The sequence below is a fragment of the Anabrus simplex genome, chromosome 5, assembly GCF_040414725.1.
Source record: "Anabrus simplex isolate iqAnaSimp1 chromosome 5, ASM4041472v1, whole genome shotgun sequence".
In the NCBI taxonomy this organism is placed as follows: Eukaryota; Metazoa; Arthropoda; class Insecta; order Orthoptera; family Tettigoniidae; genus Anabrus; species Anabrus simplex.
Window position 1 is genome coordinate 3768585 of NC_090269.1, and position 14511 is coordinate 3783095.

The 14511-nt window shown below is 38.9% G+C and overlaps 1 protein-coding gene across 2 annotated transcripts in view; it reads right to left on the minus strand.

Annotated features, from left to right (window-relative positions):
• Nucleotides 1-14511, minus strand: part of Trpm (transient receptor potential cation channel, subfamily M) — an 819353-nt gene that overhangs the window by 213997 nt on the left and 590845 nt on the right. For both annotated transcript variants that reach the window (XM_067146725.2, XM_067146726.2), the window contains exon 8: nucleotides 13298-13445. In XM_067146725.2, the coding sequence (XP_067002826.1) occupies nucleotides 13298-13445 (148 nt within the window). The remainder of the gene's footprint in view (nucleotides 1-13297; nucleotides 13446-14511) is intronic.

Here is a 14511-nt window from a genome sequence, read left to right on the forward strand (position 1 = left end):
CCAATGGTCTTGTCACCAGGCAGACCTAACCAATTCAGACACATGGTTTTGTCAAAAACATACCAGCGACATTGACCACCAACTGTAAAGCTCTCTCAACTTGTGGTGCTCGCAACTACACTAGCCTACATCTTTTCTATCACTGTGGTCTACTAGGAGTTTGCATGGTTACTTTCTACCTGGTTGTACAAGAACGGATTCCCAGTGGAACCAAGAACTTAAGATTGGTTGGAGGGATGGGAATGGGAAGCACTCAATCATAGGTTCACAACTAAGTATTTATTTATTTTTCCACCTAGTCGATAAATAAATACTTAGTTGTGAATCTATTGAAGTGCGATACGGACCATGAAGCTGATTTTATGTAATCAATCATAGGTATCGTAACTGGTCACTGTTGAAGTGGTTTTCTATGGTCTCCCACTTCAACACCAGGCAAACTTTTGAATGCCATCTAATTTATTGCACAGTGCTGATTCATTCACAGTTTTCTAGCTTCTTCCCAATCCTACATTGCAGTATGTTGTTTGGCAGTGTTCAGCCTTCAGTTCATAACACACTGTACTTAGACATGCTGACTCTGCTGCGTTGTAGTCAACACTGCAACTCCCCTCCACTCCTTCACACTATAGTTGAATCATCTGTGTTTGCATGCCGTCCTTTAGAGGTCGAACACGCTATGTCATAAGACTTATGAATGCTATTGCACTACATGGAGCTTCAGCATCAGTGACCCTATGCCTTAACTTAAGATGTTAAGAAGCTTTATAAGAATCGTCAAACTCCTCCTTCAACCAAGTGCAGTAAAAGTTCGTTAAGACATTTCTGCAGGGGACAAGGAAAAATAACATGTTAAGTGAGAAAATATACTACTGAATATATCAATAAAACTATCGAACAGGGATATGGAAACACTAGATACAATTTTTTGCAAACATGAGGTTATTTTACATTGTGTATCTGCAGGTACCATTTCTAAAGATGAAAGGAGAGTATTAAAACACGAGAGAGAAAACATGAAAACATTTTCCTCTGGGCCTTATAAAATACTGTAACAGCAAAGGTGAGAAAAACACCAGACAATAAATATGAAAACTTGCATGGGTGACCATAAAAATAACCAGGTATTATTGGATATCATGCTCTTTCTAAAACAAATGTTAGTAGAAGCCTTTTATTTTGGACCATTGGGTTGAAAAAATTAAAACCTACAACCTGTTTTCCAGTCAGTGACCAGGTCAGGGATGGAATGAATGAAGCCCCCATCTTGCAGCGAGGATAGGAATTGTGCCGGCTGCCGAGGCCTGTCACACTCCTCTGGGGCAATGATTAACGACTGATAGATGAAATGAAATGATAGTGCAGAGTGTTGCTGGAATGAAAGATAACAGGGAAAACCGGAGTACCCGGAGAAAAACTTGTCCCACCTCCGCTTTGACCAGCACAAATCTCACATGGAGTGACCGGGATTTGAACCACAGAACCCAGCAGTGAGAGGCCTGAGCCACAGAGGCTTTCACCAGTGGATTATGAAACATTATGTTCTGGTCACACTCTAGCAGTTAAACTCGACATGTGCGACTGTGAGGAATGACTTTGGCTGCCATTTTGAATCTGACGAAACTTCGATCAACTCGAGTGATCGAGTCGAAACTGAAAGGAGCAAGTTACAACATGCATGCTTAAAGATGCACATGCCACTCCACTGTCTAACAGATTCAGATTTGTCTTTGAACCTGTGTTAGGCCCCTCTGGCTATTCAAATCATCTGCCAACTCTACTGTAGAACAGCCTACTTCAAAACGCATGAAATGTCGTATGGCTTTTAGTGCCGGGATATCCCAGGGCGGGTTCGGCTCGCCAGGTGCAGGTCTTTCTATTTGACACCCGTAGGCGACCTGCGCGTCGTGATGAGGATGAAATGATGATGAAGACGACACATACACCCAGCCCACGTGCCATTGGAATTAACCAAGTAAGGTTAAAATCCCCGACCCGGCCTGGAATCGAACCCGGGACCCTCTGAACCGAAGGCCAGTACGCTGACCGTTCAGCCAACGAGTCGGACTTCAAAACGCATGAACTCTCTCCTAAAATCCTATCCTCGAATCACGTCTTCTCATTTGTTTTCCTTCTGGTAAGTTCAGCTCGATAGCTATTTAAAAGGCAGTTGCTCAATTCTTGGTCTTGTGAAGCTTGTATTCTGTGACTGAGAAGAGAGTCCCTCTGAAAGGGGAATTTTGGAAGTCGGGGTCTGGCTGACGTGAGAAAAGCAGTTTTAAGGCAGACAGAATACCAACTACGTGATTGATGTGTATGTGTACTTAGGAAAGATTTCCGCAACCCCTTTCTAGAATGAAATTTTCAGTTTCATATCTTTTTTAAAATTTTAAATGTAGAGTTTTTTCTGGTAAACTGTATATTCATGAAGGCCTCCGTTATCCGTCTTTGGACTTTGAATTTGGCCCTGATGGGATTTTGTAAAATATAAGGAAGACGAGGGATGTACCCTCGTTAAACGTTCTCTCAACTTAAATTTGGTGACTTTTTTTCCAAACTTAAATTTAATTTCTTCCGTTTGGCTTTTAACATTTTTCCATAACTCGTTCACTGACTAGTATTGATTAGTCACTGCTTCATCAGGCACTACGCCCAATTACGTAATATGTGAATTTTCTCTGGAGTGTTGCCTCCATTAATTTTGGTTTTTGACCCTTTTGTAAAATTTAACCTTTCTTGTTCTTTTTTCTCCATTTTTGTGGCCGTGTAGTGTGGGACTTCTCCTCCTGTTGACCATGGATTGGTAGATCCTATTTTCTTGTGTATTTCCCTGTCCTGTAAATAACAAGTGTACGACTATTTTTCTAGTAACTGGTTGTTGCCACTTATGCAATCTGCTGGCTCATATGAGCGCATTTTGTAAATTCATGTAAAATGGACTCCTGGGTTCGAGACCCTTGCTTTGGTATATTGTATTCTTGGATTTAAGACCCTAGCAATTTTTTCTAAATGTAACTACTGGGTTCTAGACCCACCTTTGTAAATCATATCAGAAGCTACAGCTACCATTCGGAAAAGAATTCGAATAGTATGTAACATACCTTACCCAAAACTGTACAACTTACCTTAACCCATTACTTTTTTTTTTTACAAGTGGTTTTACGTCACACCAACACAGGCAAGTCTTATGGCGATGATGGGATAGGAAAGAGCTACATTTACGGCTGTGGCCTTAATTAAGGTACAGCCCCAGCATTTGCTGGTGTGAAAATGAGGAAACCATGGAAAACCATCTTCAGGGCTGCTGACAGTGCGAGTCAACCCACATCTCCAGAATGCAAGCTCACAGCTGCGCGGCTCTAACCACACGGCCAACTCACCCGGTAAACCGATTATATATGCCGAGTAAAAGTCTAATTCATGAGTAAGATGAGCTTCTGTACTCATGTAAAGTAAAATTTCTCTGAACCTTTGAGCCTAGGGTTCTACTCATTGTTGTTTGAGCTTTTGCTCTTTTCTTGTTGTTTTTTCAAGTGTTATTTTGGTGCGTAAAGAAAGAAAATTAAAATTTCTCTAATTTTACTACATTTTCTTGAACTCTAAATTTGGCTTTTTCCACCCATTCACCCTTCATGCTTCTTCTCCTCTCTGCTGCACAGAAAGAGCTCTAACAGTCTTCATTAGTAAGGAATATCACAACTTTTTCCATATCCATAACCATGCTAAGACAACTTCACATGATAATGTTCCTAATTCAGATACAGACTCACAAATATGCGCTACCCTTCATCATGTAACTCAACAAAAAATAAATTTCTAACTTCTTGATTATACTCATCGATACGGTCATGAAATGGACAACTTGTATTCTGAATGGAATGCAAAATACAAGCACAAACAGGCTCACTGTGTTATTCAGCAATCTCACTGCCAACGGGCAAGCACAACCGAACATTCCCGAAGCTAACATCTGGCTCTCTGAAGGTGCAGTTATCCTGATATAATGTTCCCCCAAAAGTTTATTCAAGATTCTACGTCATTTACCATTATCTTCAACCTTTTACATCGCTTCCAGTTCACCAACTTCTCGCACTTTTGGTCGTCAAACGACTGGACGTTGCAAGCTTCCTATCACCTGCTCACTGCGTCAGTGGTACGTCACCTTCTGTCTACTTTCTTGAACAAACTGTGCATACTCCCAATACTTTCCACACGTCCTATATAAACTGCAGCTTTTCCACCAATTCCTCAGTCCAGGTTCGATTGTGGTGTGTGTGGAGGGCTGTGGATCCAGTTACGCTGGGTGCTGATCATGTGCTGTTTCCATCTTTATTATTGCACTTCACAGGGAGACGTTTGTTGAGCAAAAGATTTTCTAGATTCCTGGGACTTGGATTCCCGTAGTCCAGTCAAACTCTTATTACCCGCCTCTACTAAAGTTATCATATCGTCCCTTGATAGCCAAAAGGGCCAACGTTACATTTTGTTAATTTTTCATGAGAAGCAAAAAACGTTTCAGGAAATGTTGATTTATCTTCAGGTAAATAATGATAGTTCATATAAAGCGTGCAACATTCCTGTTTATGTTGATACTATTTTCTGTTATTATTGGTTATAACTGAAATAGATGTAAAATACATGTTAAAACTGCGACGTTCGCCCTTTTACCAGTAAGCCTCCATATTGGAATTAATACCTTGGCCCCTTTGTAAGTAACTTTATCTGACATTGGCCCTTTTGGCAGCAAATATTTGGATGTCAATTTTGCGGTGCTGAACCCCAATCTCAAGTAATTATCATTGAAAGAAGTAGAACTGCACACAAATTAAATGGAAATTGGGTAATCAAATCACATCAGTGTGTTTATAGTATTTAATCATTTTAAAATTACCTTACAGCCATAAAATTAAACTACACATAACAAATGATCAAACATGTTAGCAGCGCTCTAATACTATGGGGTAATTAAAAAACAAAAGTTCGGGATGTTCTAGTTAGAAATTTAAACTACATTACTTGAAATAAAATCGAAATACTCGAGTACTTATTAAATGAAGTAGAATTTCAACTCAGACATCCTCTTCATTTGTTTCTAACAGTGTGTCTGGTACATTAGGCATGGGCTTCAGACTGAGGTGTTCATCATGGTAACAAGGAGGAATAACACCTGATGTGCACAAGTTATGCAAATCCTTGTATTTGGCTGAAGATACTGGAAGTTCTTATTGTTAGTATAAAGAAATCGAGGTTTTACTAGAGCAGCTCAGGGTGATCTCTTAGATTTTTGCTAGATTTCAGTTTCTATACTGTCATTAAGTTGCAGTGAGCATTTTACTAATACCTTACATGAGTCCTTAGAAAATACAACCTTTCTTGCATTCCTCAATATTACCTTAGTCCCATCTGGTCTCATCATGGAAATATCGCCAACAAATTCTTTCCAGCAATAGAAATCGTTGTATGTCAGCACTTTTACCTCATATGGAGCAGGCTGTGTTCGGGCAGTACGAATACTTGTGGACCACTCACTGGGAGCCCATATCGTTTTCCTTCCGTACTTAGATTCACGTGTGGAATGCATTGAATCGGCAGGCATGAAGGAATGCCCTGGCATTAGGCATATTAGACAACAAAAAATCATGTTGCTGTTCAAGGGAACCCAGCTGCCAATATGATTCGAAAATCAGTTTCCTATCATTCTCTGTGAATAAGTGACAGCTAACAGATTTAGTGCACTTTCGTCCAAAGCATGAGTTTTTACCTAAACTCCTCTTATTTTTCTGAAAACCTTTTGAATTTGTGTACTCCCTTCCCTCCCTTCTAGCTATTTTATTGTTCAATTTTGCAGAAAATGGCGTTTGTTTTCGCTTTCCTGTTTTCCCTACGCACTCACTATCACTAACAATATTTATGCACCCTTGAGCATTACCACTGTGGGCATAATTTTGTATACTGCCCTGTGTTCCTACAATAATTACAGCTGAAGAAATTTCCCGAGTGTTGTTGATTGAAGACTGTTTAAAGGTCGAGTTCAAGGTTACCATACAATCTGCTTCTGTTGCAAACTCACTGATTGTTTGAATGTCATTATTACTAGACACGAAATGGTCCAGTTCACGATCACTTATATTTGCACTCATTTCCACAGGCTCAAAACTAATGTCACTAATGCTAAATTGATCATTTTGTGGACCTGTAGTTGCACGTTCTCCAATTCGTTCATTATAAGCTTCCTTGAACTGTTCAAATTCAGATAGATTTGAACTTACTTCATCAGGATCAACAAGATCAACAATTTCAATATTTACCAATGGCTGATTTTGTGATTCTGGAGACGTACTCTCTTTAATGCAGAAATTAATGGCTCCTTCAAATGTTTGTCATGAGAGTTGAACAATACGACGAGAGAGGATGGTTGCCCAGTTGTACTTCCTCTTAGAACAATAATCACCATCACCACCAATACGACGAGACCATGCTGACATAGTGGTACAGTTCGTAGTCACTGAAAAAAGATGATTTATTTACAGCCCGCACAAGGTTTAAAATCACTATTTCGAAATTTTCTGTTATTTTAAAATCAAGTAAACGACTTTGCAAACTTCGTATAATTGCAAACTTCGTATAAACTTATTCGTAATTATGAAATAAATATTGAAAAACAATAGAAAGCCAATCTCTTGAAGTGTGTCTAAGCCTAAACATTATTTACAAAGTATAATCTAACTTCACTCTGTAATTAACTGTACACAGTAACATCTAAAACGTACAATAATGAAAATATTAATATAACATAACCTCACAAGATTCTTACATGGCTTGACCTAGAAGCAAGGCACAATGTAAGTTACATACTTTGATATAAAATAAATGTTTATTACCTTACCTCCAAATGTTCTTATGGATGACTTATTTGTAGACTGATGTGAGATGGAATTATTTCTCCTCTGACTGTTACTATTCGACACAAATACGACAGTCCACGAGATATCTCAGTATGAGATTGTGTTATAGAGAGATGATGTTAACATGAATATTACAAAGAAAACACTGTAAACTGTACCTCTAGCTGACTCTGAAGCATAATACGGGTACATACGTAATGATACATTGTAAATTACATTATCTGTAATTGTAACAAAGCTCCAACTAAGGATATAATGTACTCAATTTTCGTTCGTAAAACAGGCTATATGTATTGTAAAGATAGGACGTTGGCCCTTATGACGGTAACGTCTGGAGAACGTTCGCCCTTGGCTCATACTTTGATTTTGTATTTTTCGGCTTATTATGGGACTAAAACGTCTGCCCCTTTGCCAGAATGTGCATTTCACATCGCTAAATACGAATATATCAATAACTCAATTTCGCAAAAAATGTAACGTTGGCCCTTTTGGCTATCAAGGGACGATATATTGCCCCCTCACTGTGTAATGGCTGCGAGTGCTGTGATTGAAAGTTTTTAATGTAAACTTTGGAAATTGAAACATCGTGATGACTGACTGTTGGAATTTTCTAAGTATTAGTTTCCGTCAATACTTCATGTACTCTTTCACCAAGTGATGCCAGTTCTTTTTTTATTCTGTGTTTTTGCTTTGCCTAGCAAATTCTTCGCTTCCCATTCCCACCTGTGTCCTTGCTTTCCCTTTATTCTATCGAGTTCTTTTCTTTTTCAGATGTTATGACTTGTTCAATTTTGTTAAATTGTGTTTCTGATGTTAATTCTCGTTTGTTATCTAACTTCTTGTGGCTCTTTATCGTCAGTGTTCTTTTGCCTTTTAAAGCATTAAAATAGATGTTGTTATTCACTCTTTGCTACTTGTCGGACCTCCTTCTTTTTTCTATTTGTATTTTGCTAGTCGATACCTCATCCCAAACTATTTTTGATTCGGCTGGGTGCGATGTTAGAGTTGCTACGTCACCCAACAAAGCACATCGGCCAGACACCAAGTTGGAAGTCGGCCGCACCATCACCGGATGTACTTCCGTATATTGACTCTGCAGATGTCTACTTCAACATTCACGATAATGGTGCGCTCATCCAACATCGCCTTCACCGTGTGGAATCTACTCCTCCCAACGTCTTCGCACAGCTCATGGACAACGCACCTGCTACAGCCGCTTTGCCCATCGCAACCCCTCCATCCCCGTCCCCACCAGCACGCTCGTCCTCTAGTTACACCACGCCCGTTACTACCATTACTACTACCACCACTACCACCTCTGCGCACACCTCACTCAACACTCCTATTACCACCACAACGATATCCCATCTTTTCCCCCTTATGATGTCTTCTCTCTCCATCCCTTCCACCCCTGATCTACCACGTCCCCAGAGCACATCTCATCAGCCAACTGCCGAGGGAACTATTACTCCTGATACTCCTGGAAGTATGTTATGTCCACCATCGATGCCACCACCTTCGGACTGTAATATCCTGTATAGCTGCGTCGTTCACGGTGTGGAACCAAGTATACCAGCTGACGTCATCGCCCAGTTACTCCGCTAGTCAGGACTGCTCGTGCGAAGAGCGTTTCGCATCCACAACGTCGACGGTCCGACCTTCTTAGTCAGACTCCGTCTTCCAACTTCCGAAGGCGCTAAACGCCTCTTCGACAATGGGATAAACCTCTATGGCCGCCACCATCGAGTTCAACCATCTCGCTCATCTCCCCAAACCTCACCCCGATATACCACACCTCATTGCCGTTCCCGACCTGCCCCTCCTCCTCAACCACCTAGTTCACATCTCCAACCTTATCCACACCCATCCCGTCAATTTTCGCCACCATCGCCAGCCTCTCACCTCCTCAGCCTCCTACTCACTTCTCTTGTTAACTTCTCCTCCTTCTACCACATCCTTGTACCTCATCTTATCCCTTGCAACCTTGGTTAAACCTTCCATTCTTGGCTTTTCTCCTATACAAGTATTTGTAAATCTGTCCATAAAGCACTAGGTAACCTACACATCCTTTGTTCTCATCTCCTTAACTTCTTCATACTGCCTTTTACCCATCTCCCTCTTCTCTCAATTCTTCCCAACCCCATCTAATCTCCTGGCCAGAGAGAGGGCGTTACCCTCTAGGTGGCTCGCCCCACCCCTTCAGGGTGGGGAATGAAAATATGAAAACAACAACTGGTCGATACACGTGTTATCAATCTTGGCTTAAGATTCTCATTTAAATGTACCTACCTCAGAACCTCTGGGTATCCACATGCTACCTTGAGCTGTTTGCATGATATCTCCATATTATTATTATCATCAAACATTACACTTTGAAGTTCAGGAATTCGAGGCCTTTTCCTGTAATCACGCAACTGTGGCGACGGCTCTTAGGAGAGTACGAAATCGCATTACCTTCACAAGGGATGACAAAATAATAACACTTCCAGGGCTAGGAAAATGTGATCGTACTAACTGGTAGTAGCAAAACTTTGTGACGTAATAAGTGTGTAACGTTACTAGAAACTTAAAATCTGTACGAAGTACTTAGAAAAATGGTGTCTCATAATTTCTTAGCTACGATGAAATGGAACTGATATGCATCACAACGCTGCCTGTTGGTGTAACTATTTACTAACGCCTCATCCAGAACTGCAACAATGGAGCAAATAATTGATCCAGACAAGAGACGAACGATTTTGCTAGTCAACACTATCATGGAGACAGCATCGGATGGAATGTAGTGTTTCTCGCAAAAAAGAATTGCAAGAGGAATTAACTATGATCCTGATCAAGGATCTGATTTGGTTTAAGGGTTGAAAACCCCTCCTTTCATCGGTTTGAGCCGCCAAAGTTCTTTTTTCAAGTTTATTTTATTTTGGGCTACGTTTTTTTTTTTTTTTTTGTGTGCCCAATGTAGGCCTAGTAGTGCAATTTCGTTATGTAGTTCTGCTTACCCAAGTGTGTATTAATTCCGGAACCTCTAACTCAATATTGTAATACTATTAGTATCAGTATTCTGTAAATAAAAAATTATGTATGGCTAAATCCGGTGTCAATTTTATCGGAATGTGAACTATAACTGCAATTCAGATGTTATTCAATTCGGAATCCGTAATATTTGCTAAAACCAAAGTTTTTCTTCTGCTAACATCATTAATAGTAAAATTTAAAAGCTGTTTTATTATTTTAATTTTGGTTAAGGTTTGTTCAAGACCTATTGATGTCCTTTAATATGTAAGGTTAGGCCTGATAATGATACAGTATATCGTCACATTCATTTCTTCTAATGTAACTGAAACCTCAAAATTATTAGCTGCCTTTAGCATAGTTTTTCGGTACGTTACATTTGGTCTTGCCTATTGTTCTGGTTTGTTGCCGGATTCTAATATTTATTTGATGATGAATTCTTTTTTTTTTTTTTTTTTTTTTTTTTGCCCCTTCCCTTGTTTTTTTTTTAAATTATGAGAAACTTCAGATGTTACTGACTGAAAAAGGATCATTACCGGAAGGCTATAACATATAGTCTTTAAGCTTGTGTCTTCGTGGTAGAATCCTAAATAGTGATCCATCCAAGTCTGTCTCAATCTTAATTTATTCTCACCTGAATTCTTGAATCTTAAAAGCTGGGAATTTATATTTTTCCTGACCTTACAATACTGATCTCACCAAACAGTAATAATTTTGGGGTTCTGGATGTTATGCTCTAAACCATTTGGGAGTATCTGGTTTTTTTTTGAAGAGATAATTTAAGAAAATAATTCATTTACTGATTTGAGGCACATCAGTTAAGATTTTTCTTTTAATTATCTGCAAAATTTAACATTTAAGTTTGCGCATCTACTACATATATGTTATCTGTTAATTACAAAAAGATTTATTAAATTTATTGCGTGATAACTTGTGTTGCTCATTTCATGAGACATAGGTAAGAGAGCTGATACTTTGATTTAATACTAGTTCTTGGCCTTTGGATAAATCTAGCTTTGGGGTGGGTTGCTCCGTTTCTACATATAATTATTGTTGTTGGTAAGTATTATTGTTCTGTGACAAAGTGAGGTATTTTTATATAGATTTAACCCCTCAGCGTCGCAGCCATTTAAATAGCGGCCAGATGAGATTTCAACTACGCGCGACGGAAATACATCGATTCACTCAAAGCGTTACTACAAGTATAAGAGTAGCCCGATTTTCACGAAATTTGGAAATCCTTATGACAGAACTATGTACATGCAGATAATTACATAATAGTTTCACATTTCCTTAGTAATTTAGTTCCATGTGATAGAGTTCGAAGCACTCTTGGAGACAGGGACTCAAGTCACACTCCTGGCAGCAGCACACTGACGTCTTCTTTTCGCCGTGTTTTGAACACAGGATACAATGTCTCTGAGGTTTGGATTTCCAACTCTTGGGTGCTAATTTCCTGATAAAATGACTTTCCTGCAACCTTGGAACTGTATTATCTGATGCGCGCCGGCCTTGAATATTTTGTTCCCCTCCCTCCCGAGCGTATTTTGTAAACAAACCTTTCACCAACTGAACCCGATAAGGTAATTGCTCAATATATGTCTCTGTGACCTGTGTGAGTATTATTAGAGAATTTAGCAATCAGAATTCACCGTTGAAAACTTCTCTTTGACTTGTATAATTATCTATAGTCTCTTACACGAAATTTCCAAGTACTGTTTCCTCGTCGTCGTCACTCTCATCATTTACCACTGCTACATCATCTATTTCATTATCACTGCTGCTTATACTGTCACTACTACTTCCGACTAAACTTTCATCTGAATTATACAATATTTCAAGCACGTTACTGTCAGTCATACCACGGCTGAGCGCGGCGCGTCACACGGACTGGTGAAGCTGCAGCGAGACCGGAAGCAACAGGACGAAACTGAATGAGGGGAATAACATTTATGACGAAACAAACTAACTCGATACATATTTCAGATAAAAGGTCGAGACAACGTCTTTCAAACGAGATATATACCATGAACAACTGGTTCTCGTATCGTATGACAGAAAGCAGCACTAACTGATGCCTACACAGAGCGCTCGTGGAGAGTTACGAAAATATTACAAGCTGAGAAATAAAGACAAATATCATAAATAAACCGCACTCTCAATGTACAAATAGAGCAAAGAACATCACACGAAAAGACAAACTTCTCACATCATCATTTCTTTATTTTATTCTGTGGGAAAGAACGAAGCAAACAGACTTTTAAAAAAGCAAGAGATTAGTGCTCAGACTTATTTAACAAATAATTATCCTTGCAAAAACAACTACATTATAACGATTTTTCAATTCTTATTTATAACACTAATAAACCTGGAAATGTCTTCTTGGAAACAAAACAATTTGCATATCAATAACTCCAAAACTCTTCGCGCTATAGCCGTAAATGTGAAACCATGTATGGGTCTATACCACGTATAGAGGTCGGCGGCTACGGAAGAAAAGAGGGTCTATACCACGTATAGAGGTCGGCGCTGAGGGGTTAATACGATGACAAACAGGACTTTGAAGTTACAACATGCTAAGATGGAAAACGTATTAATAAGGAACGCACTAACAAGGTTTCACTGTACACAAAATTCAAATATCCTGCCAAATGCATCTACCTGCTAAAGTAATCTGTATGGCTTCAGCCTTATTTAAACAGAAACTCTCTAATTCTTGAAATTCTGTGTGGTACTGTGCCAAGCCTTCACTAACATGGCTGGAGCCTGTCTTGAGCCAGTGGAATATAAGTCAGAGAAAACAGAAGTCACACATCAAAATCAGAAGCACAGAGAAGTTGCTTTTCTTGTGACATGTCAAATAAAGCTATTTTTGAGTACTTCCCAGAAAACAATTCCAATGTAATTGTGAAACAAAATATTTTCTCCCTATGATGGAAATGGATAAGAAATTTCTAATTAGTTTTGCAGCACTTCGACGATGCTTATCACAAGAACACAATGCAGGGAGGATGAATTTGAGGGTTAAAGAAGATATGGGGAAGTTTTAACGATATGGTTGAACTGCCATGACAAATTACTCCAGTCTGATAAGTAGACTTACAAACTGCGGTCAGGTATTCTGAGTCCTGTTCTGTCTAGATGATTTATTATACTCATTAATGGAACATCATCAGCTAGAGAAGAAATGTTTAGACATGAATGGCATCCATTTCTTTCTTCAATAACTTATTCTACACAGAAGGTGCAATTTATCATGTGAAGTTCAGGAATTCAATGCCTTTTCCTGTAGTCATGCAACAGAAAAGGCATCTGGCTATAAAATGGGGCCAAGTTCACATGTTTTACATATGGGGAAAATGGCCAAGAAGCCTGACACTTACCAGATTCTTCTTGCTAGTACACTGCAACAGCTCTGAGTACAAACATTCAGCTTGGTCTGGCCCCACTTCAAAAGTGCGCTGGATGGTCCCTATCAGGTACTCCTTCATGTTCTCTAGGACAGTCTGCTCGCCTGTCTCCGAAGCATATCTGGGAACACACACAGCAGCAGAAAATGAAAATATAAACACTTCCTGATGATTAAATATACAAAAACAAACAAAATAATATAAATGATAAACAACAAAATGTCTTTTAACAAAACAAACAACTGAGTGAATTAAATAACTATTTATACCGAGAGTTGAGAAGTAATTCAATTACTTGTAACAAATTGTTTCTGCACCGCTACGTGATATTACCTCACAGAACTCTGACCTGAAAGGTTCAGTACTGTAAGAATATGTGCTGCGGGACTGTATTTTCCCCTCAACAATGTCACGAAACGGTATTTTGAGGTGCAATGACGAAATACTTTCTTGGTGATTTCTTACTCGTAATCATTCCTTTTTCACTTGTAATTTACTTACTGAAATAATACTGTAATCAGTAGATTCTAGTAATCAATATACATCACATGAAAGCACTCAGGGCTATCACCCAGATGGCAGATTCCCCTTCAATTGTTTATCCAGTCCCTTCTTAAACGATTTCAATGAACTTGGAAATTTATTGAACATTTCCCTTATAAATTATTTCTGTCCCTGATTTTTCTTTCTATACATGAACACCTGCCTCAATTTGTCCTCTTGAATTCAAATTTTAAATACAGTAAAAGTCCACTATAGTGAGTGCGGCATACAACGAAAACACCTATACAACGACATTTTTTGTCTGTCCTTTCAAAATTCCTATATTAAACTGAGTATTATCCTTTGGTTACAGCGAGGCCCCTCTCACTGATGCATCCATTATTACGAGCGATTAAGCGTGCACGATTTTTTCCATTACCAATATTTATATACTCTGTGATTGTATTGCATGCAATCAATCATCTTTGGTATCATTTTCTCGCTATGTTCACTAGTGAGCTCTCTCATCGACATTCAAAGGCAATGTAGGAGTCAATTAGTAATACCCGTTGGCTGCTGTTCCGTAAGGAAAAATGGAAATGAAAGAAGAGAACACGTTTTTGTAATAAATGCATAAATAACATGTCCAATAGCAATTGTTAACTCATAAAAAATAAAGGTGGTGGTGGTGATTATTGTTTTAA